The 23,123-nt window shown below is 41.4% G+C and overlaps 1 protein-coding gene across 5 annotated transcripts; it reads left to right on the plus strand.

Annotated features, from left to right (window-relative positions):
- Positions 1 to 70: 70 nt before the first annotated feature.
- On the plus strand, positions 71 to 22,780 carry LOC116915948 (transcription factor glial cells missing). Of its 5 annotated transcripts, XM_045168855.1 has the most exons (7): positions 71 to 362; positions 9,119 to 9,231; positions 17,194 to 17,266; positions 18,443 to 18,692; positions 20,399 to 20,706; positions 20,779 to 20,842; positions 20,979 to 22,780. In XM_045168855.1, the coding sequence occupies exons 3-7, from the start codon at positions 17,195 to 17,197 to the stop codon at positions 22,049 to 22,051; spliced, it is 1,767 nt and encodes a 588-aa protein (XP_045024790.1). In that variant the 5' UTR covers positions 71 to 362; positions 9,119 to 9,231; position 17,194; the 3' UTR covers positions 22,052 to 22,780. The 5 variants fall into 5 exon arrangements, with proteins under 5 accessions (XP_045024790.1, XP_032777000.1, XP_045024792.1 ...); XM_032921109.2 differs by lacking the exons at positions 71 to 362; positions 9,119 to 9,231 and adding an exon at positions 12,168 to 12,494; XM_045168854.1 differs by lacking the exons at positions 71 to 362; positions 9,119 to 9,231 and adding an exon at positions 12,174 to 12,494 and having other exon boundaries at positions 20,982 to 22,780.
- Positions 22,781 to 23,123: the final 343 nt, after the last annotated feature.

A 23,123-nucleotide genomic window follows, 5' to 3' on the forward strand; every position in this document is an offset into this window, starting at 1 on the left:
AGATAATCGCCTTCTTTTCTCCATGTGAACTGTTCGTGCTGCTTAGAGTCGAGCAAAAATGGTGAAAGAAAGAGTAATGAAACGTGCTGGTGCTAAAGATAAAACAATTTTTCAAGAAAAAAAAACTTGGGTCATAAACAGTTATTGTGTGTCGACGACCACCCCATTGCGTAGAGGTGAACAATCTCATCACGTCAAATGTTGACTACTAGCTTTTCTCGTGGCACAAAGATGGACGACCATCCGTCATTTTCAATCGATGGCAATCGACCCATGAAAAAACAAGAAGGTGATCGGGCCGACAACAGGAGCAAAACATGGGCCCCCACACGAAGGAGGGAAAAGGGGTCGACATAACAAAGGTTAGTCCAATAACATCTAAACCTGCCACACTTTCCTACGCTATTTTGCCTTCGTTTTGTTTTTCCACGTGCATCCCCAACAATGGAGACGAGGCTTTTTCTATTGTAGACTTGTAAAAATACCTTGTGTTCAGAGGCTTCTATCTAACCGAGTGTGCGAATGAATAGTAAAACAAGACCGTGCAACTCACTGCATAGTTCACTATAATAAAGGCCCATTGGTCGCCGAAGTAATGAGGGCAAACTGACTCTGAACATTCAAAGTCAAGTGGAGCCCTACTCTTTGATCTCTTGACAAACAAAGGCTAAACATCTTGTTGATATATTGTTATACATCTCTCTCAGTGTACTGTGTGTGTAGAACACGAGACCTAGACAGAAACTCTAGTACTAAAATAGAATCTCCCCCCCTATTTCAATGGCGTTTCCCAGAACAAGTCGAGTGGTTGACGGGCAAAAGGGGGGGCCTATTATGATGCATAGATATATTTTTCTTCCCATTTTTTTATATATAGAATAATCGCTTTCATTTTTTTGTTGTTGATTGAAGCATCATCGTCGTGGGCGACGAGAATCAAATGAGAGAGAGAGAAAAAATGTGTGCTAGTTCCCACGTCAGACACCAATGAATGTACCAGCATCAGCAGAGTCCACATTTCCCGTTCAAGACTTTTGTACATCACAACGAGAATGATTACAAACAGACCGTTTTTTTTTCTTTTCTTTCTCATTTTTTTTGTCGTCTTCAAGACCAGAGCGCACACAACAACAACAAAAAAATGAGATATACAGAAGTGGTCCATTTTCATTCCTGTTTTCGCGTATTGGATGAATACGTAACAAATAAGAGCTGAGAGTAAAACGTCATTTTTTTTTGTGCGCTGTTGTCAAACCACCATGTAGTCATCCGAGTGTGTGTTGACATTCGTCAACTGTTTTTTTTTTTTGTGGGGGGTTTTCTGTCCACGTTTGGAATTTCGCGTTCATTTTTGTTTTCTGCAGATGATGTGATTGAAATAACACTCATTTAGAAACAATCTTTTCGAAGCACCATTTGAATTTTTTGAAAGGATTTGCATTTGACATTTTGGGAAAACTGTTCTTTTTCACGAGAAAAGCAGCTGTTGCATTCGTTCTTCTTTTTTTCTCTCTCGGAACATAATCGATAGACGTGTGTTGCAGTTGTTGTAGAGTAGTCATACATTTACACACAAATCTCATGAATATTATTTTCATGACGATGGGGGCAGCTATTATCTACAACTATAAAATATACTGCAAAGTATATACACACACAACAAGCTTTACACGTATATAGCCGAGCCGGTTCCCTCTTTTTTCTTTTTATCTGCCACGCGAGAGGATTTCTTTCAGACCGTGTGTTGCACCTGCCCACCTTCCATTTTGAAAAGTCATCTGCCGAGTGCGTGTGCTCGGTATCTCTACTTGTCTATACGATGCACTCATCAGGTGCCTACGCGCGTTCCCCTTATCTTCAATTATCAGAGCCCATTCTCCATTACTCGGAAGGTATTTATCAGACACCGCGCAACGTGAAACCTTCGAACTTCGAAGTGCGCAATCGAAGTTCGTTAAATGCACGTCTTTGCGGCGTCTATCTTAATCTACTTATTTGACTCTTCTCTTCTTCAAATCTCTCGATTCAAAGAGGAATGTTGTAGGGCAGACAATTTTCAATATTGAGGTACCTACGCGATGAAAAACAGACTCGCTATCAACGACAGCCGTTGCAGTCCAGTCGCGTGAAACTTGTTGAGCAATGCTTGTGTGTCTGTGTGTCTATAATAACGAAGTGGAAAGAAAAAAAACGACACAAAAAAAAACCCAATGTACCCGCATGGTTGATATGCGCGCACATGCACATGGTGTAAAAAATAAAATAAAAAAATGTTTGAAAAACAAAACAAAGAAAAGGTACATACAGTAAATAAACACATAGTTTGAAGGAGGCGCGTGCTGTCTCACCTGCCGCCGCCGGACCTCGTAATATCCCTTTTTTAGTCCCCCCCACCCCTCCCTCTTTTTTTTTTTTTTTTGTTTTTTACTGTAACATCAAAATACATCACCTGTTGCATATCGTTAAGTAAAAATGCAGATACCACGCGGGAAATTTCGCGAAACTTTATCAAAGAAAATTTGCATCTTGTCTGTCAATCAAAATGGGTTTTTTGTTCCAGCCATCTGCTACAAGTATTGCGCAATTGGTTCCATTTCCTTGGAACGGCTTAGATGATTTTGAAAACAAAACAATCGATAGCAGCTGTAGACGGGGGTTGGGGGCGATGTTGGCAAGAAAACAATTTCCCGTTCGTCTACTTATTTTATTTTATTTTTTTTTTGTATGGCCATCGACGATTGCATGATTTCCTTCGGGATTGTTTGTCGCCTTCGACGCTTGGCGGCGGCTTGGCGTGAAACCGAAGAAGCCGCCAAGACGTGTGATATCTGATACGACATTGATGAACACGTCCACGGGACCCTGCTCCTCTGTTACCCCAACAAACAAATTATATCCACCTCAAAAAGGGAGTGTGTGTGTAATAAAAAACCAAAAATAATAGAAGACTATAAAAAGTCCATAAAGATTAGAAGCCGAAAAGAAAAAAGAAGCAAAACTAAAATGTCCTTTTCTTTTGAAACGAAATGCTTTGCTGCTGCAGCAGCGAGTGAGAAGGGCAGATGTGTGTCGCGTGTTGATATCAACCTATTGCATCGGAAAACGTTTTTGTTTGCGTGGTGGTTCAGCTTTACCTATTTGTTATTGTCGACCACATTCAAATCACCCGCACCCTTTTCTTTTTGTTTTCTTCTTCTTCTTCTGCCGAGAGGTGTGTAGTCGATGCGGCGGTGGCTGCTCTATCCTTCCGCGCCACCCGTGTATTGGCTTGCCAGTCAGAGAAAAGGCCTTTTTTCTTTTAAATGTAGAATAAGATGGAAGAAAATTTGATGATACACAAGTCGGATCAATACGAGAATTAGCTCACGCATCGCCGCCCCCCTTTTCGCTTTGATGAAGATGACACTGATCGGCTTGCCTTGTTTTGATGTTGCCGAGTTTGATCAACTGTCGGGGTGTCGTTTGATTCGCCATTCTATGGATGGGAATGCTCGTCAAAAAAAAGCACGAGACTCTTGTGATCTTTTACAATCGAGCGCCAGGGTTTGAGTTGTTTGGCTGCTGTTTCTATAGCAGACGATGTTATTGCGTCATTTGTCAAATTAGCGACGTTCGGACGAATTCCTTTGCCGAAGGGTCGCCATCGCACCAATTGTTTTCCTTGTTGTTTCGTCTTCTTTTCTTTCTTTTTCTTTTTTGATGGGTGTTGCCACACGACGAGCAATAAGCTGTGTGTGACGGTAAGCCGACAAATAAAGCCGAGACTGCCGAGTTCCTGTGTACTATGTTTAGACCATAGGTACACGATGACGTGATAATTAGCAGCCATTCGTTGTCACCCTTTTTTTTTTTTTATCTTTAGAGAAACAAAAAACAACGAAGAAGGCTCTTCCTCCATATTTTGAGTGTCTCGTGTGACTCGGTTTTTATTATTACCTGACTGAATTTTAGGATGAAACTCGACCAGATAAAATGGGAAGGTCGCGTTTGAATTTCATTGGCGGTTGCACGTCGATGAAACCATTTTTCTCCCCCTTTTCTCGGTTTCACCAAATTTGCCTTGCCTCCTTTTTGTCTAGTTGCGCTCGTTTAACCTACCGAGCCAAACAAGAAGTTAAAAACTTTGAATTGATTCATAAGCTCATCGAGAGCGGTCCCCCCTCCAATTCAAAATTGGATTAAAACACGCAAGCCGCTGTTTGTAAGGCAATTTATCAGACTGATTAAACTTGAACAAAAGACCTCTGTAAATTTCAATCAACATTTTCCAGTGTACCCCCTGAAAAAATAAAAGAGCGGCGCGTTATTTAAAGGTCGACGGATGACGTGGCTTTCGCATCAAATACATACAATAGCGCTTCGTTTGTATATGTTTAAATAGGCTATACAGTGCTATAATAAATCAATTCGATTTACCTTATTAGGCGTGTACACGTAGTCATACCGCGTCCGGCCATCTTTCGGTCACGGATGATTTTGACGGTGTCCCCCACATGCCACTATGCCAGATGGACTTTTAAAAAAAAAGGAAAACATTTCATTTTTTTTTTAAGATTCTTCGGTGCTGTAATGGATTCAGTAGATCAATGCGTTTATGGAATGTGTGTATATATCCCCATCTAATTTTTGTTGTGTGTGTGTGTGTTATAAATTCTTTTTGATTCTTCTCTATACCAAAAGATGATGCGACGCATTCCGGTAATTCCGGTTCGAAGGCTATGCTATCAATAAATGGGTGGGGAAAAATAAAAAAAAATAAAAGTTCGAACAGAATTTTTATGATAAACACGCTACAAAGAAGAAACATACATTTTTTTTTTTATTTTCGTGAGAAGGAATTTCGCATCGTCGGGTTGCATAGAGATGAGGGCAGTACGTAAAAACTGGGAGACGAAACGGACAGCCAGACATTGAAAATGTTGTCGGTCCGTGTGCTCGCTCCGCTATTGTGTTTTTATTAAACATGTTTTGTTTTTTTTGTTGTTGGTGTTGTTGTCTGCTATCAACGTGCGTCCCGCTCAATTGCGACAGTCAGTTGCGTCGTGGCGATATGAGAGAAACAGACACACGTTTGAAAAACTTTTTTTTTTAATCAACAAGAAAACTCCTCCATCGGTGCTGCTGGACTACTCTCTCACAATAGGTAATTACGATGCGAGGGAATTCTTTGCGCCCTACCCCATAAACATTTTTTTGATACCATCCAGTCGGCCTGGACAGGCAGCAATTTGAATTCGATACCAGACCGCGGCGTCCCTATTTAATTATTCGCTTTGTAACAGAGACGGGACGCGAATCTGTGACTGGGAATCCGTAAAAGACGGGCTGCGTCTATACGATATCGGACATGCAGCTGCTCGATTCACCTTTTTATTTTTCTTCTTGGTAAAAAGGGAAACTTATTCTTTATGTATACAAAAACATGATACAACTTTTTTTTTCATTTTGATTTCGCAAACGAATGTAACACGAGAACTCTGTGCGTTTATAGTCGTGTCGTTTGCCTGATCAATTGAAACAAATCAATGCCGATATCGGACGAAAAAACATTTGAAGGGAAACGAACAAGGCCGGGGAGATTGGGGGGGGGAGGATCAATTGATTGAGAGGTCCATGCGTTGGGGAAGGAGCCCTTTTGTGGTGGGAACGAGATTGTTCCAGCGACCCTTTTTCCCAACTGGATCGAGCTGACCGCCCTCTGTCATTCGTGGTTTATTATCTACGTTTTGTAGAGAGATAGTCAAAAATAAACAATGTAATAGGGTGTAATCGGGTACAAACGGTCAAGTCCGGTTCCGCCTCTTCTCTTAACTGTTCCAGTAAAAACTGTATATATACAGTAGATATACACTTTTAACTGGGAAAGCACAGCCCTCCAAATGGACTAGCCCCCCCCCCCTCTTTTTTTTCATCTTCTCTCATTTACTAATTGATTGACTGATTTATAGCTATTGTTCATCCGTTTGAAATTGCATGTCTACGACATGTGCCCTTTCCGAAGAATTCAATCAAACAAACACGTTAACGTTTTATGTGTGTTGGTTTAAAATTGGACACACACACAAAACGAGTGTAAGGAGGGGGGATGTCAAGGGTGTCGGTAGTGTTTACATAAGAGGAGGGAGAAGAGAGAGAGAGAGAGAAAGAAATAAGGGGAAATAGCTCGAGAGGAATAAGATGGAATGAGGTACGGCAATGGATTGACGACCGAGACAACCCCCTACAGAGTGGAGGTGTATCCTCTCTATAAACCCCCCCCACCCTGCCTACCATTTTGGAAAGAGAGAAATTTGTTTCTTTTTCGGATATCCAAAATGCCAGTAGTATAACGATAAATGCGTCAACTTCGAATGCGCATGTATCTCTGGTTGTGTAGAACAAATGGATGTACACGAAAACGGATCAGTTTGATAAGAGCCGAGGGCGTTTGTCGAAAGACGGCGTTAAAAATGTGGTGCATGTCGAGAAAAGAACGTGTCGCCTTGTGATTAAACATCACAAGCAAATGTGGCGTTTTAATCGCGAAAGCGATGCTCAATTGCGCAATATTGCGGACGTTTAAAAATTCAAATATAGAGGGCCATCCACGTACGGTTCTCGGTTCTTTGTTTGTTGTTTTTAAAGAGCAGTTCTTTTTTCAGCGTTAAGTGGCGTCATATGCAAATGAGGCGGCTGCATTGATGTCAAGTTTGTCTGTGCAGTCAAACTCTTTTTTTTTATTTTTTTTTTCTAAATAAGACAACTTGTATACAAGAAAGGTCTTTTTTTGTGTTGTCGTCCACCTTTTTTTAATGAATACGAGGTACGTGTCAGAGCAGACAATTCATTCCTTTTGACCATGCCCACCCCCCACCTAAAAAAAGCGTCACAATTTTGAAACGCGAAGCTGATTGTACGTGTGTCAACAGCAGTCAAAGAGAGGCATTCAAAATTGTGCGTATCAATAAAACTTGTCTCCCCGTTTTGTTATGAAAATCTCGTTTGTTCAATCCCATTTTGTATATTAGGGCCTCTGGTTATTTGGAGAATCAACAGCCCCATCCGATTATTCATAGTGCAGGCAAACCCGAGGACTTCAACTCATTAGCATATGGAGCTCGCGTTACGTCCATCGTTGCGCATCTTGGAAGTGTCTGAATAGAATGGACTGTACATGTTCCGTTAATGATTATTATTGGGTATGCAGTCTCGTTACACATTTTCAAAGCATTATATACCAAGATAGATTGCCCCTCTCCCCTGTCTCTCCCCCCAGTTCCAAAAAAATACCTGGAACCAAAAAAAAAAAAAAAAAATTGTGTAAAAGGTTTAAACATTTACCCACACAGAACTATTGTGATGCTGTTTAGTCAAATTTGTGTGTGTGTGTTTCTCTCAGCCGTCGTGTCGTGGGCGGCCGCGTGATTAGAACTTGTTTTATCGTCTATTCGGTATCAAGAAGAAGTCGAAAAAAATAAAATCCTAATCGCTTGCGCACAACTAACACGTCCCTATAAAACACTGGAAAACAAAAGGCAAAACGAATGAGAACGTGATGAATTTTTTCTTCATGAAAAAAACAAAAAACAAAATAGAGATTGATGATCAGGGCAACCATCGGTCGTGAATTTCGTGTAAAAAAATTTGTTTTTTTGTTCGTCCTCACCGATTTAAAAAAACAAAAAAACAATTTGTGTGTGTGTGTGTGTGTGTGATGTTGTGTGAAACAATTTCACTTTTGTGCCTTCGGTGGTCTTTGATATGTCATCGAATGGAATGCGCTTTTGCTGACCATCTTTTTTTTTCTATTTTACCTTCTTCTTCTGTTTTCTCTTTTTTTTTTCGTGATAAAAAATGGAAGGCTGGAACGGGCCAGTGAGACACACAACAACAAAAAATAACAACACGTTGCGCGATGAGCAAGTCTCTCTATGCCACAGATGAGAATCTGTGACGTTGTTGCCTTTTCTCATAGTGCATGGACGAAAAGAAAAGACCCCAAGTTCTTGTTTGTTGTAACTGTCAGAGGTGAGCTGTCTGATCCAGCAGCTATAAGGAATAAGGTTCGCCTCTTCTTCCATCCTGCGCCCCCCCCCCTTCTCTTTCTCTCTCCAGCCGAAATGTTTTTTGTTTTTTTTGTTGCTGTGACGGCCGCGACAACCCGATCTAACCTGACGAGTTTTTTTTTTTGAATTTTTTTTTTTTCTTAAGCTACGGGAGATTGTTTGTTTGTTTTTTTCACGCGGGAAATTGAAATGCAACATGAAAGACCTGTTCTTTCTTGTTTTCTTTCCCCCCCATTAGAGCTTTTATGGGAATGATTCATTTTCAGGTAATCCGCTCAACATCATTCAACAAAAACAACCAAACAAAACAAAATGGAGAATGGAAGAAAAAAAAAAAATTGAAAATCAAAACGTGTACTTGATTGATATTCGTGGAAAAGGATATCAAAAGGGGGACACTTTTTCAAAATGTGGAAAAGAAAGAAAGACGGTGGCAGGCCGAATGATGAGTTGGGGTGAACCTCGGGTTATCTGGATGAACGTGAAAAGAAAAGGTGAGGGGGCTTTTAGAAGACGAAGGGGGGTGGGCCTCCCACAGCTCGCCCGCTGATTCTTTAGCTGCTGCTGGACGTCGCGGAAGAAGAAGATGATTTTCTATTCTCTTTCTTATCGTCTCTCGCACAGCAACTCGGTGATTTATATCGTGCGCGATATTTCCGTCACAATTCTGTTCTCTTCATCTTCATCTTTTTTTACCAGCCACACTTTTCTTGCCGCTCTCAAATGTAAATAAAGAGCTCCCTTTTTATTTACTTTACGTAACCGCGAAACCCTCCGCGTTATTTTTTGTCGTTGTTGCGTTCGAGAAGGTGGAGGAATAGAAACATCAACACGACGTGGTTGAAATTTCAATATCTATCTATTTATACTGGTATATGCTAATGTCAAAACGAAAGGTGATGGTTATCGGCACAACAACAAAAAATCCGATTCAAAACTATCGTATAGATTTTTTTTTTTCACTAATAGTTTTGCATAAATTACCATATCGATGATTTTTTTATTGATGCCGTACCCAATTGCTCATTTCATTTTTTCTAAAATTCAATTGATTTTTCGTTTTCATGTTCCAGCTATGCGTGTGCAGACAGTGTTGTTGTTGCCATTGATTCCGACTGGATGGACGCAACGTAATAATCATCTGCTCGATCAACATTTGCCCCCGCGAGATATTTCTCATCATCGGGTGAGTTTTCTTTTTTTTTCTTCTTCTTCCATCCTCCATTGTTTGCTGTTGAAAATTCGCCTCGCAGCTCGCATTGTGCGTGGGGGCAATCATAGACCTTTGCATAATAATTGAGCGTATATCGTATCATCATTACCGCCTCTTTACAACTGTCTGTACGTTCAACATCATCACCTTAATGCCCCCCTCCCGTCTCTCTCTCTCGTCCCAGTTTTTGCATATCCCCAAAAAGAATTTTTGGAAAAAATTGTTTGACGTCCGGCGTGTCAGCCCACCAGTCAGCCGAGTCCGTCAGTTGGTTCATTAGGGTCCCCTCGAGGAATCCCAGAAAAAGAATAGAGCTGGAAAGAGAAATGTAATTTATACACACAGGGTTTATCTTATCTGTTTGCCTCCTCCTCGATTTTTCGTACGCGTGCGTGTGGCAGGTGAGCGAGTTTTTGTTTTGTTTGTTTTGTTTTTTTGAAACAAGGAGCCAAAAAACTTTAAGTAGCTACTGTCTTCGATCGTGTCCCGCGTGTTATCACGCAGCGCGCGCGCCCAACGAATTATTATCCACACACACACACAACTGCGAGTGCTCTCTAATGTCTCCTGTCTGTCTTGTTTGTCTGCCTTAATTGCCAGGTAAATTTAATCCCCGAATGACGTACGGAGGGGGGGAAATTGCGGCCATCTTGTTCACACACACACACACACAACGAAAGAAATAAATACCATTTGCCCTCTCTCGGAAATAATGCAATCAAATCAAACTGACAGGAATGCAATATTAGCTCGTCAACTGTACAACCGAAAAAAACATTATGTGTTACATTAGACAGCGTGAGAGAGAACAGGAAAACAAACGAAAAAAAAAAAAAAAGACGCATAATTTGCATACGACAGACGTCAGCGGGAGCGAAAAAAGGTGGACAAGTCCGGGGGGGAAGATTGGGCGCGTCGTGCGGGAAAAGAAAAAAAGTCGGGTACGAATGCAACTTTCACGCCAGGCCGCAAAACAAGTTCATCCAGCGCCCACACTTTTCAAGCAAGTGAACGCTATCGGACTTTTTCTCTCTGTCTCTCTGATGGGCAGCTTCACACAACAACAAAAAAATGTTTGATAGGATATGCATTTATATATATATATCCCAGTCCCTCTATCCTTTTTTGTGTGTGTGTGTGTGTGTGTGGTGGGATGGACTTCAACACGCACTCCTCTCTGTGTGTGTCTTGTTATCAGTCAAACATTACTCAAGACCTTGTTGTAAGATTTGTTATTCATTTTTTTTTTCTTCTTCTTCCCCCATCACGAAAAAAATTGTTGCTGGAACTGAACGAACGAGGGTCTCCCTTTTTTCTTTCCTTGATTGATTTTAATCTCTTTGAAATTTTTTCCCCTGCCAAAAGAAAAAAAATATAAAAAAGAGTCGAGACGTTGACGTGTAGGAGGAGTAGGTGGCAGCGAAAAGTTCCATCCGAAGTTTTGTATTTGATTTGATTTTCTTCAAATCAAAAGGGAAATGAGGAATTCTTGAGAAACAGACAACATTTTTCTGTTGAATCGATGCAAAACGGACAAAATCAAGAGTTGCAGTGTCTCCCGAAAATGCAAATAAAGGCCATTGTGCACGAAAAAAAAAAAAAATTAATATTTGACGTTGTGCTTAAGTAGGGGGGGATAAAAAACGCAAAGGACATTCAATAAAAAAGAGAGAAACATCCAAAGTCAAAAAATGGAAGATTCACGATTGTGACATTGGATAATCGAGTGGTCCCCCACTTAACAGATGGAACCTCCTCACAACACGCACACACACACACAAAAACTCGTGTGTGTAACTCGTCTTATACTGGAGACGAATTGAGCGATATACGTCACTGTTGATGGACCCTGACTCCCATGTCCCTTTTTTTTCTTTTTTTTTTATGTATTGTGTGTGTGTGTGTGTGTTGCCCTTTCTATTATAGTAGTGGTCCATTTGAACGTACATATAAAGACATCGGGCATGTAGACGACGACACATCATTGATTGTTTGAAAAAGAGCCATCGACGTTGCGCTGATGTGTGTCTATAGGAAAGAAGAGGGAAAAAACTATGGACGTGGGGTCCGGATAGAATTTGATAGAGGGGGGAAGCAAAGCCACTTGACGGAAGGATTCCCCCCCTCTCGGAACTTAGGAAACCTCCCCCGTCCGCCTTCAATAGCCGTGGGATTGCGCCACTGCCGCCAGAGACCCGATATTATATTTAATGGTTAGGGTCAATTGAATTTGGGGCTCCTACCAAAAAAAAATAAATAAAAAAAGCAAAGGCGGCAGGTTCTCCCTTTTTTTTTATTATTCAGTCGTTGGGTAAAGTTTTGATTTTCTATCGTCAATCAAATGATGGGTGCGGAAAATGGAGCGTTTGCCAATCGATGCAACAACATCTCGTCTTTCTTGGAACGTTTCATTTCTCACGGCCGTTTCTATCCTGAATTTTGCCGCTATAAACGTCATCAAAATGGCGGGGAATTCAAAATGACATTTGCGTCTTCAAATGTCGTGCGTTCCCCGAAAACCCCATTGATTTTTCTCGGACACAAATGTTAGCACCCAATCAGCAACCGAGATAACAATTTTTACAAATGGAGTATGCAAAAATGAAAAAAAAGGTGGGAATCTTTTCAAAAAAAAAAATAAAGAAGAATGGATAGATGAGTGGGTGGAGTGTGGATATGTTCACGAAGATCAGCCGAGTCAAAATGGGCGGAGTTTCACCATTGCGTAAATAGAGAGAGAGAGGAAAAAAAGAGAGACGCGGAGGAAGGAAGACGAGAAGAATAGAAGGAAAACAACAAAGTCCGGGCCTGGCCGGCTAACTCCGCCCACCTCTCTATTTTTTTATTTTGTTTCGGTGCCCCATCACGGAGGCGACCAAGGGAGAAAGGGATGATGGGAAGAAATCTGTATATATGTTCTCCGTTGTGTGTGTGTCTCTTCCTTTTGACTGAAAAGCAGCTTAGAGAGAAGATAAACGACTGACCGCTCATCCACCGACTGGCACATTGCGGTCACAACAGCCGACAGCCAACGTGTTCGAGGCCGGCCAGTGATTGCGTTCAACTGCAACAGTTGACACGTTTTTCCCTCCTCCTCGTGTGCATTCATTTGAACTTCTGTTTCTGAAATCGGCCTACATTCGACGGTGTTTGTTCAATTGAGGAATTGTTTGAAAGAAGAAATCTACATCCGGGGATTGTTTGGTACAACAGCTGCATTGCGACATGGTCATCTCGTAAGTCCCTAAACCTATAACGTTTGTCTTACAATCCGAAGCGAATGTTTGGAAGAATTTTGATTATTTCACTGTATTGATGTTGGCATTGGCTTATTTCGGCCCGTCTTCCTGTCTGGCAATGCCATCGACGGCATTCTCTTTCCGTATTCTGATTGTGACAGAATGTTGAAAGGGCTACTCCATATCGTTGTAAAGAAAACCGAGAAAGGCTTGTCCCGCCACCGTCTGTTAAGAAAAAGTACAAGTTAGCGGCCGATACAAGCGCTTGAATCCTCGCAAAGCTCTACTATTTAGAGGAAGACAACAGAAAACAATTCCGCCTTGGCTTTTTCCATTGAATTGATTTCAGAGGACGAATAATATCGGCAAGAAAAAAGAAAAAGAAAACCTGTTTTCTTCTTCTTCTTCTTGTTTCGCATCGGGAATGCGCGACGCTCTTTGCCGTATAGCGAGGACAGGCCAAAGAGGACGGCCTCGTTATCGTCGATGTAAATGCGCCTGAGCGAAAGCCCTTGAACAATCACAATTCGCCATTAGATTTCCTGATTCTTGTCTGATTGTTTGTCTTTTGCGCATTCCGCCCTCTGCGTATAAAATAGGCTAATAATTGTTTTGAAAATATGACAAAGTCTTTAAATGAGCTGGGTGGGTTAGCGTGTTACGCAAACGCGCACGGAGAGATCAGCACGTCCGTCTGCGCGTTTCCATTGCTGCAATAGGTTGTATAGTTATATTGTCGCATAACAACCAGTTATGCGACGGGGCGCTGGTCCATCGAGCCATTTTTGAGCAGAACGCGCATCTGTGTGTTTATATAAAGAGGTTTATTAGATTCGGGGTATTCTTATCAAGAACCGCGCGCCGTCTATATATAGTAAGGGATATTTCCAGCAACTCTTTGGGCTGTCACACATTCCCAGTCACTCTATTGCCGGCCAGCCAAGAAGAAGAAGAAGAAAAAAAAAAAACGCAGCGAATTTATCAAGAAAGGGAAAATCGGCTTTGATTCTTGTGTAAGAAGACGAAGACACGGCGAACGTCACCGCTATAGCCGATCGTTAGTTAAAAGAGAAGAAAGAAAAAACTGGTTATTTTTCTTTGACATCTTTTGTTTTTTTGTTTTTCAATTTCCTTCACAAATTGTTTATCCGTGACGTTCTGTTTCATCGGTTCGTCCTTCTGCTGACGTTCCGCTCCGATCGTTTCACCAACGAGCAATTGCCGTGGACGTAATCGAACAGTCCATTATAGCTCCATCCTCTTAAGAAAAGAAAACCAAAAAAAAATTTCAGATATGATTAAAAAAGGACAACAATGGAGAGTTCTCTCAAGTTTTTTTAGGGGTTTTTTTTTTTTCTACCTTTGTTGTTGTTGTTGCTGTGTTTCTTCACGATATGGTTTAGCCAACACGAGCATGCTAATCATCATCTCGCATATATACGGAATCACTTAGCTGGTGCCGTTAAAAACCATTAAAAGCAAATGGAAACTAATTTTCTTGTGTAATCTCCTTATCCATTACCTCCGGTTTTTTTTTTATTTAATTCTCTTTCTCTCTTAGTTACACGCATTCAAGTCTTTATGCTACTTAAACTGTTCAAACCGTTATAGTCGACTCTTATTTCGTTTGAAAAATTGCATTTTTTTCTAAATAAATTGCAACCTGTTTAACGCCCTTTTTCAACGCTCGGTGTCGTATGATTCTCAAGATTCTGTTATCAATTTGTATATTGTTCCGAATTGAAACTATTTGATTGGAATGTTGCGACAGCCAGCCCTCCATAAGAATCAGCATATCTTTTGATTTGCCTTTCGCTCTTTTCACACACAAATAAAGACCGGTGGTACGTGGCGTTGGCTAGCTTGCCCCTCCGCCATCTTTATTGAAAGTGTCTTCAAAGAAAAATGGAAGCGAATAGAAATCAAATAACACACAGAGAGAGAGACCTGCTGCAGTTGCGTGTTTGTTGTACGTTGCGCGCGCGCAAAAAAGTTCCTCCTCCATCTCCTCCCAGTTTTGGCTTCAGGTTCCCCTGTTTGAGCTCCTTTTTTTTTTTGAATTCATCATCTTTATTCGATTGAATCAACCACCGCCCTTTTTCTTTTTCTTGCCTAGACGCGCGCGTCTCCTGTTTACGGTGAATGAGATTCAATTTTGGCTTGAATTTTTCTTTGATTGTTCCACATTTTCTTTTCAAATTCGATGGCTAGGGTGGGGCGCCCCGAGGGGTGTCGGATAATGCTCAACCTGATGTGATATCCATCCGCGCCTTTTTTTTTTTCATGTGTGCGTGTGTGTGTGTGTGTACCGTCTTTTTTTTTATTTCGAATTCCGGAGGACGACGAGACACCATTCCGATCCAAATCGGAATCATCTTCTTTCTACATTCGAAAAGAATTCCATTGAGGTGCACATGGTGAACGTTGGCAGCAATTGTCACCCTCACGTTTCGACGCTAGTTCCTCCGATTTCTACGTCTGCATATTTTCCGCTTCTTTTGTCCGACGCTCCAACGATTTCCTGGCTCTGTGTGTGTGTGTGTGTGACGCAATCGCGCTCAATCTCACGGCGTCGTTTGGCCTGTGTTCCTTCCGTTGGCTCATCGATAACGACGTAAAGATGATTTCCGTTGGGGAATGTTTGGTTATCGCGCTAAACCCATCGATTTCTGTTAGCGATTTGACGAGACGTTAAAATGCAATTGATTCAAAGGCTAACCTGTTAAATGAAGGGAAGCGTGGCCTGATGGCGTCCGTCGCCACAACAAAAACCCCCAAAAAACAAAAACGAATCGAAATGGATATGCAAGTCCATTGTGACATAACAAAAGGGGAACAGCAAGCGGCAAATTGTTTTCAATCCGCTCCATCATTTTTATTGCGTTCAAATTTACAACAACAAAAAATGACGGGCGCCGATCGAGAACAAACCACAAAAAAAAATCTATGAAAGGAGAAAAGAGTTGGACAAAAGAAGATGATCGAGTTACACACGAGAGCATCATCCAGGATAGTGGGTGGCGGGAATGGGTGTCGAATTTCACCTCCGTCAAAGACGCTTCTCCCTCCTGCTGTGTGTGTAATACTAAGCGCATTATTAGAATTTTAAAAAAATCTTTATTTTTTGTGATGACTATACAATTCATCCGCAGATTTCAATGGTACAAGAAAAGAGGAGACAATAAAAGAAAAAAAAGGGTGAGCACTTGTTTGATCAGCTCGCTGTAGTCATCACCGTGGTTGGCACTTGTTCTTTTCTCGCAGCCAAACTTGTTCATAGAAACGCTAGTCAAAAGAAAAGGATAGCAGGTGTTGTTTTACACCAACCCACAGCATCGTCTCATTCGTCAATTGCTCTTTTCTTTACCTCAATTATATTCCCTGAAAAGTCTTTTTTTTGTTTTTGTCTTTGGCTATTCTCATCGCCATTATTTGTGTGTGTGTGTATACGCACGCCCGAGATAGACTTGACAGGGACAAGCGCCGCAAACTCTCTCTCCCCCATCTTTTAATTCTTCTTCTTTTTCTTCTTTTCCTACTCCGGATTTTCAAGCTTCGATTACGAAAGTGTGAGACAACACTCTTATATTTAAAAAAGAAAAAAGACAGTAAAGACTTAATCCCCGGCTACTCTGACAGCTATTTATAGAGCGACTTGACAGCATTACACACCGATTGTCGTTGGTGTACGTATATTTAGACGTCAAAATGAAATGAAATAACGACTTGATTTTGGAAAGAAAGAGCGGCTCAGCTGCAAAGTGGTCTCTCTTTTATAGCTCGGTTTTGTCACTTGGATTTAGGTTAACCGATACGGCCAGTCAACGAGATTGATGGATCATTTTGAGTATCGCCAGCTTCTTTAAATGAGCCCCCTTTTTTAAAAACAATTTGCTTACAAACGCCACACTTTTGTTTACAAACATTTCCTCACACGTCCACCACAACGCGCATCGTTAGGAAAAATCTTGTACTTGGTTATGTGGGGATTGTATATGTGAAACGACTGGCGGACGAGTTCGACGCGCAAACGCGAGCGCAGTGACGTCAAAAAATGGAATTCAATTATAAGAAAGGCCGATATATGCAGCAGGTTACATGTGCACGCGCATATAATGGATGGGTAGGTGTACCGATGCTCACCTGTTGGACGTCAACTTCATCAACAGTCAGAGAGTGCGCTTGAATGGTCCGTCAGCTCGACAAGTTTTCTACTTATTCCTCTCAATTGCCTTTCATCTGGGTTGCGTTCGAATATTATTTTTTGAAAAAAGAAAACGAACATTTTTTTTTTTTTATGTTTGTTTGTCGGGTTAGTTCGTGTTTTGAGTTTTCCTTTTTCTTTTTTCTATGGGTGGCTTCACGTCGTGAGTGCGATGGACGCGTGATCTCTTCGTCCCCGATTCTCCGTTATCTCTTGATGCCTTTGATTACTGACAATCTAGCAAGACGTAGATTTTCCAAAGAAAAGAAACATTTTATTAAGTATCGGACAGGTCCTTCATGATTCCCTTCGTCTCTATCCATCATATGTTTTCCTATTGGGAGATCTGTTAAAAACCCTTTATGCGTAGTGTGTGTGTGTGTGTCTCGACATATTTCTGTATTTAAAAGGGTCACGAGTTCATTTTCAGAAAAATGTTGAAAACATTTCTTCAATTCCACTTAATATTTTTGTTTGTTTTTTTTCTAATAGAATGTGCTCTAAAACGACCTCAACCTCAACAACGAACATGGACTGGGACATTAACGATAGCAACATCCCAAAGGTAAAGGAAACAAATTCTTCAGGTTCTTTCCAGTGAATTGAAACAAAACACACACACACACACACACACACACAAAATAAAAGCCAATCGTTTTTAGCTAATGAACGAGTGAGGTATAAAGAGAGAAGAGAAAGGGGGATAGAATAGATCCATCATTGTTCGTTTAGGCTCGTGGATGACTCCGCACACGAGTCACCTCTAATTGATGGTGTCTGGCAAGTCGTGGCACAAACTGGGGTGATTTATGACCGCATCAAACCCCCTCTCTCTAACAAAGCTGAACATTGTTGGCTGTCCATCTCCACCTACCAATGTGTGTGTGTGTGTGTGTCTGTCTTTTTCACTCACTATGAAGCTTCCCTCTCTCTCTGTGTGTGTGTGTGTATAATAGGATAATGATATAGCCCAGCATAGAAGCAATTACCCAACCGTTTTTGAACAATTTTCTTTGAAGATGAAAGAAAATTCGATTCTTTTGTCTTATCATTCTTCTCTGTTAAACGGTAGAAATGATTCGGAGCCTACTTCTTGGCAGCAAAGTAGGCTTTCATTATGCTGGAGTGGCAAGGCATTCAACGAATAAAAGTATGGGAGGATTTTCTTTTGGAAATCAAAAGAGAAGAATAAAAATTGTTGAATTTTGATATAAAAAAGTAAGCGATTCATTTTTTGATTTTGGAGGCCACACGATTTTTTTTTGTTTTGTTGGTTTGTTGTTATTTCATTCGAATCACTAATAACAGTCTTAACGCGTCGAATTGCATGACAGTGCCCTGTATTTTTCGTTAGTCTTAACACAGTAAACAATGCCCAAAGCGATTCGAATTGACGATGGATTGAAAATGATGATCATTAGGCCAGCCAAACAAGCAGGAAACACGTTTCTTTCATCTTCCACCTTCTCTGCATTTTTCTCTTAATGAAATATCACAAAGTACTGTTATCTCTCTCTATCTCTTGCCCAAACCTTATTAGCTTTTTATACGCCCTCTTACTGCTACGTCTGTATTGAAATCTAGTTTTGTTTTTGTTTTTGTATTTTTCAATGTTGTCGTGTGCCCTGGAAACAAAAACAAAAACAAACAAAGAATATTCGCTATACACGTCAAAGAAGGGCTATTAATCATCATTATTTATCATCTCTTTTTTTTTTTTGGACTTGATCTAAATGTGTAGGTGACTCACTATGATCATTTCAATGACTGGGTGGATGGCCACGTGCGCCTGGTCTATCGGCCTGATTGCGAAGAGGCTCGTCGACACGGCTCCGGCTGGGCAATGAGAAACACCAACAATCACAACGTCCAAATCCTCAAGAAATCGTGTCTGGGCGTTCTCCTCTGCTCCAACCGATGCATCTTAGACACGGGCGAGCAAGTCCACCTGAGGCCGGCCATTTGCGACAAAGCCAGGAAGAAACAACAAGGTAATGAATGAATCCTTTGCTTATTTACATCAATTACACCTTGACTACGTCAGCTTGTTTATGTAGTTACTTGAACTAAACAAAGAACAAAGACAAAGAGAAAATCATGTTCGGATATAGGCCTCTAATATCTGACGAGGCCGCCCGGCTATTTTACATTTTGTCACGGCCGGAGTTACGGGGCACGTATTCAAATGAAGCCAACAGGCATACGCTGCTGAATTTTATTTTTACTTTTTTTGTCAGCTGTTCCAGTTTTGTTGTGTACATCTAATATACTGGATATATTGGACTCGGTATATTAGATTCACATGTAACACATGAGGGTGATTGCGCATGATAAGGGCTCTTAGTCGACCGCTACAAAACGTGATCGTGATTATTACGGCCATCGGAAAAAAACAACAACTTCCAAATAGCCTTCAATGTAAAACGCGCAGCGATTACATATTCCAATTTGTTTTTGTTTTTTTGGTTTTGTTTCACCTTATTTATACTAATGGGATGCACGCATTTTATTGGCTAGTTTAGCTTTTAGTTGTTGTACTTCTCCAATCACCCTGCAGTTAGTTTCGGCGAAAACAAACACATCGTCCATATAAAAATAGTGGAATAAAACAAAAAACAAGCAGCGATGCCGATTTCATCAATTGCATTGCCTACAGCCACGTATTTCAAAAAAAGCTGGAGGACAAAACGGACTAGAGAGATTGAAGAAGAAAACAAAACTAATGCAAAAGACGTACAGAGTAGAAAATCTCATCCATCAAGATGACTGCGCTTAAGAATGCGAGTGTTGCCACGTTTGTGGCTTTCTTTAACGGTTTGTTGTGGCTCTTGTTTCTTGTTTGTCTGTTGCGCGCGCCAATTTGTTTAGTCTTTTCACCTGCCATCTTTTTTATTTTATTTTTTTTTTATTTCCCCTTCTCCGGTTCGTCTTTGATTCCGAAGAAAGCCTCGAGTTCCAGACGAGCCGACAGCGCTACAAACTACACGTCAAAAAAGGATTTATTTTTATTTTTATTTTTATTTTTATTTCTCCCTCCCTCCCCTCTCTCTTTCCTTTTCTAAAAAAAAAAAAAAAAAAAAAAAAAAAATGTTCGGTTATATAAGAAACATGAGAGATAATAATATAAGTAAATAAAATATTGAAAGAAAAAGAGAAAAAACAAAAAATCTAAAAACCAGCAGGGCCAGGTGATTTTCAGTTTTGATTGCCAGCCTTTTCCGTGTAATCGATGCCTTAATGGTGATCCATTAATAACTATAGCCTCTCAAGCGTACACACACACACACGTCCACAAGTCTGGACGAAGGAAAGAAACAAACCCACTGATTTGAGGTTGCACGCGCGTGAGCCTGGCTTTACACAAGGGGAAGAACGCAGTGATTATTGATGGCTTCTGTTTTGTTTTTCTACGCGTAGCGCAACATGCGTACACACCTCGAGTCACTCACTGGGTCCCAGCTGTTATCTTAAACTTGATGCGGCTCGTTCTCCATTTCTGTTCTAGTTTTTTCGCTCCAGTTTGTTGTTGATTCTTAATTCAATTCGAGCAGGGCGTAGACCCCAACTGATACAGGGAATTCCCATTGTTGTTTAATAGACAAGCAATTTTGAATCAAGTCGATTTAATTTTGAACTATTTAATTTTATTCATTCATTTTTATTTTTATTTTTTTCAAATAAATATGATATGAATTAGGTAAACCGTGTCCTAATCGTCGATGCAACGGGCGGCTGGAGATCATCGCGTGCCGCGGCCATTGCGGCTATCCGGTGACTCATTTTTGGCGACACACTGAGCACGCCGTCTTTTTCCAGTCCAAGGGCGTTCACGATCATCCGAGACCCGAGGCCAAATCGACGGCCGAACAGCGGCGATTGCGCGGAGCCGCCGCCTCTCTCGGAGCGGGCCTCCATCAGCACTCGACATCGGCCGGCGGATCAGGCCACCGACGGCCTAGGGGTTTGGCCCTCCTCCTATCCCGTTCTCAGCAAAAAGTCAACAAGGTACTGCACCGCCTAATTACTGGACATTACATTCATTTTGGACATTTTAAAAAACATTTATTAATTGAACAGATGGTGGCCGGTCATTCTTCGAAACGTGATAAAAATAAGGGCGCGGCCATGGCCATTGTTAAAGGTAAAAACTTGTTTTATTCATTTTATTTGTTAAATCGAGTCATTTCAAATCAAGTCAATTGTGTAAATAATGAGTGAAATTAGAATCTACGTTGCTGTACTATAATACCCTTGTTTTTCATTTTCTTGACGAAAAGTAGACGAGTTTCCTGTTCAAGTCAGCCCTGCATTCCCGATGATGATGACACCTGTTGAGCCCGCGCCGATGGCAGCGCCAACCGACTACAATCACCAAGGGCATATGGACGAAGGGTACCCACCGATAGCCGCCTATCCAACGGAAGTGCACGATGCTTCTCTGTACTACCACAACCATCACGCGCACAATCATCACCAGCAGCAGCACGTCATGCCAGATCCATCGTCGATGATGGACAGTTCCTACAATTTAACTTGTGACTACAACAATGCGGCCGGATATTGCCAGACGGATGTCCACCAAGCCAATTCTTATCCTTATCAACATTACGCCCCGGCATCGGCCCCTTCGATCGCTGGAGCACCTCCTTGTGACGCGCAATCATCGTCTGGTTATTACGGTTCGCCATCCGATCATCACCACCAACAGCATCATTACACGACGCATCAGCCGATGACAGACAATAGCAGTTCAGTTTCACCGCTGATCACGACGCCTTACGATTGCTATTCAAGTAGTCACGATCATTTAGAGTTAAAGTACCAAGCGGCTTTCGTCGATGCCTTAGAAAGTCAGACCAACACGTCGATGGAGACTGCCGTCACCGAAGTGTCGGCCACCAGCAACAACTCGTCGAGTACGACCACCAACGATATGGTGGTCAACGTGGATCCACTGCAGATCAATGCCAATCTCGTCCAGCAAATGCCAACTCCCGAATTCCAATACGAGTACGAGACCAATTATAGTAATAATGAGTGGACCATGACCACCAGCGGCCATTATACCAACGCTGCCAATCATAGCTACCCGACGGCTGCTGCCGTGGAGGCCTATCCAACGGATAACAGTTTAACGGGCTGCACGTCCGATTCGGACATATCCGTTTTGCCCAATTACTGTTTCGCCGCTTGCGTTTTCACGACGCCGCCAGCGTCGTCAGAGCCGGCCAGCAGCGGCGGCGCTAAAGTGGAGATCGGTACTTATTCGCCAGCGACGCGTCACTTTGAGTCTTACGATAGCGGCCATTACCAGACGTTAAACGAAGAGCCTCTTCATCCAGCCTTATGAGTCGCCTTCTCCATTTTCCTTTTTCTCTCCCTGTTGTCTCTGTTGTAAATGTGTATTTTGAAAATGATAGAAGCATCCGAAACTACTGTCGTGCCTTTTTGACACGCTCCACACGTTTTGTTTACGTGTCGATCTCGCGACTCGTTGATATTTTTGGATGGGGGTATTTAAACATTTTCATTTTCGAAGGTCTTGTCTGTTTGAATTTGTTTTTCAATGGGAATATGCTGCACTATGAGGGTTTTCTTTCAAATGTCGCGCTTATTCTACATTGAATGAATAAGAAACGTATGTCGCGTGTTTTTTTCGTTTCAATGCTTCGTCTTTTGACGATGCGTCCAGTGAACTGTTGCCATTTGCAGCGCCTCCAAGCGCGTTTTAAACAATGAGAAAAACAAGTATGCACACCCTTCTTTCTACAAAGGGAAAAAGAAGAAAGAAAATCTATTAGTTGAATCGCAAGATTGTGAAACTGATGGCCACAAGTGCCCTGATCTCCCTGTATACTACGATCCATCTGTCAATCTATCTTCACCTTTTATCCACACATTTCTTTTTTGTTTTCAGTCTCAAGTGTAGTGCCCTATCATATTTTTTCTTTCTGTATTTTTTTATTATTTTTTTTTTCCTGATGTAGTGTATCAACGGAAATGAGGAACACGTAACAAAAAGGTGGAAATCCACATTATAACGCACCCATGGCTCAAAAAATATACAAAAAAGTACTTACCTTCGACTTTTACCTTTCACTCGTTTACGCGATTGGTGTGATGGACACACATCGATGTCCTACAGCGATATGTGCAGTGCGGGATGATGTCCTTCGCCATCCACCCACGTCAAAGTCTCCGGTGTTTGTTTGTTTTTTTTTTAAAGAAAGTGTGGCACACTAAATATGGGTGGATCTAGCAATGCTAGTGTGAGAATTCAAAAAAAAAAAAAAAAAATAGAAATGCAGACAGCCAAAAAAGACCGTTATAACTTTTTATGTAAGAATGGCAGTGTAACAAAGAGGTACGCCAAGAACTCGTTAGCCACATCCATAGCTATGCAGTATATCTTTTGTTTGAGA

The sequence above is a fragment of the Daphnia magna genome, linkage group LG2 (genome assembly GCF_020631705.1).
Source record: "Daphnia magna isolate NIES linkage group LG2, ASM2063170v1.1, whole genome shotgun sequence".
NCBI classification, from domain to species: domain Eukaryota; kingdom Metazoa; phylum Arthropoda; class Branchiopoda; order Diplostraca; family Daphniidae; genus Daphnia; species Daphnia magna.

Bases quoted from the DNA above. Each gene is read 5' to 3' on its own strand.
- LOC116915948 (XM_032921109.2), top strand. The intron at 17,267-18,442 runs GTAAAGGAAACA...CTAAATGTGTAG, and splicing joins ACGATAGCAACATCCCAAAG to GTGACTCACTATGATCATTT. The intron at 18,693-20,398 runs GTAATGAATGAA...GATATGAATTAG, and splicing joins AGCCAGGAAGAAACAACAAG to GTAAACCGTGTCCTAATCGT.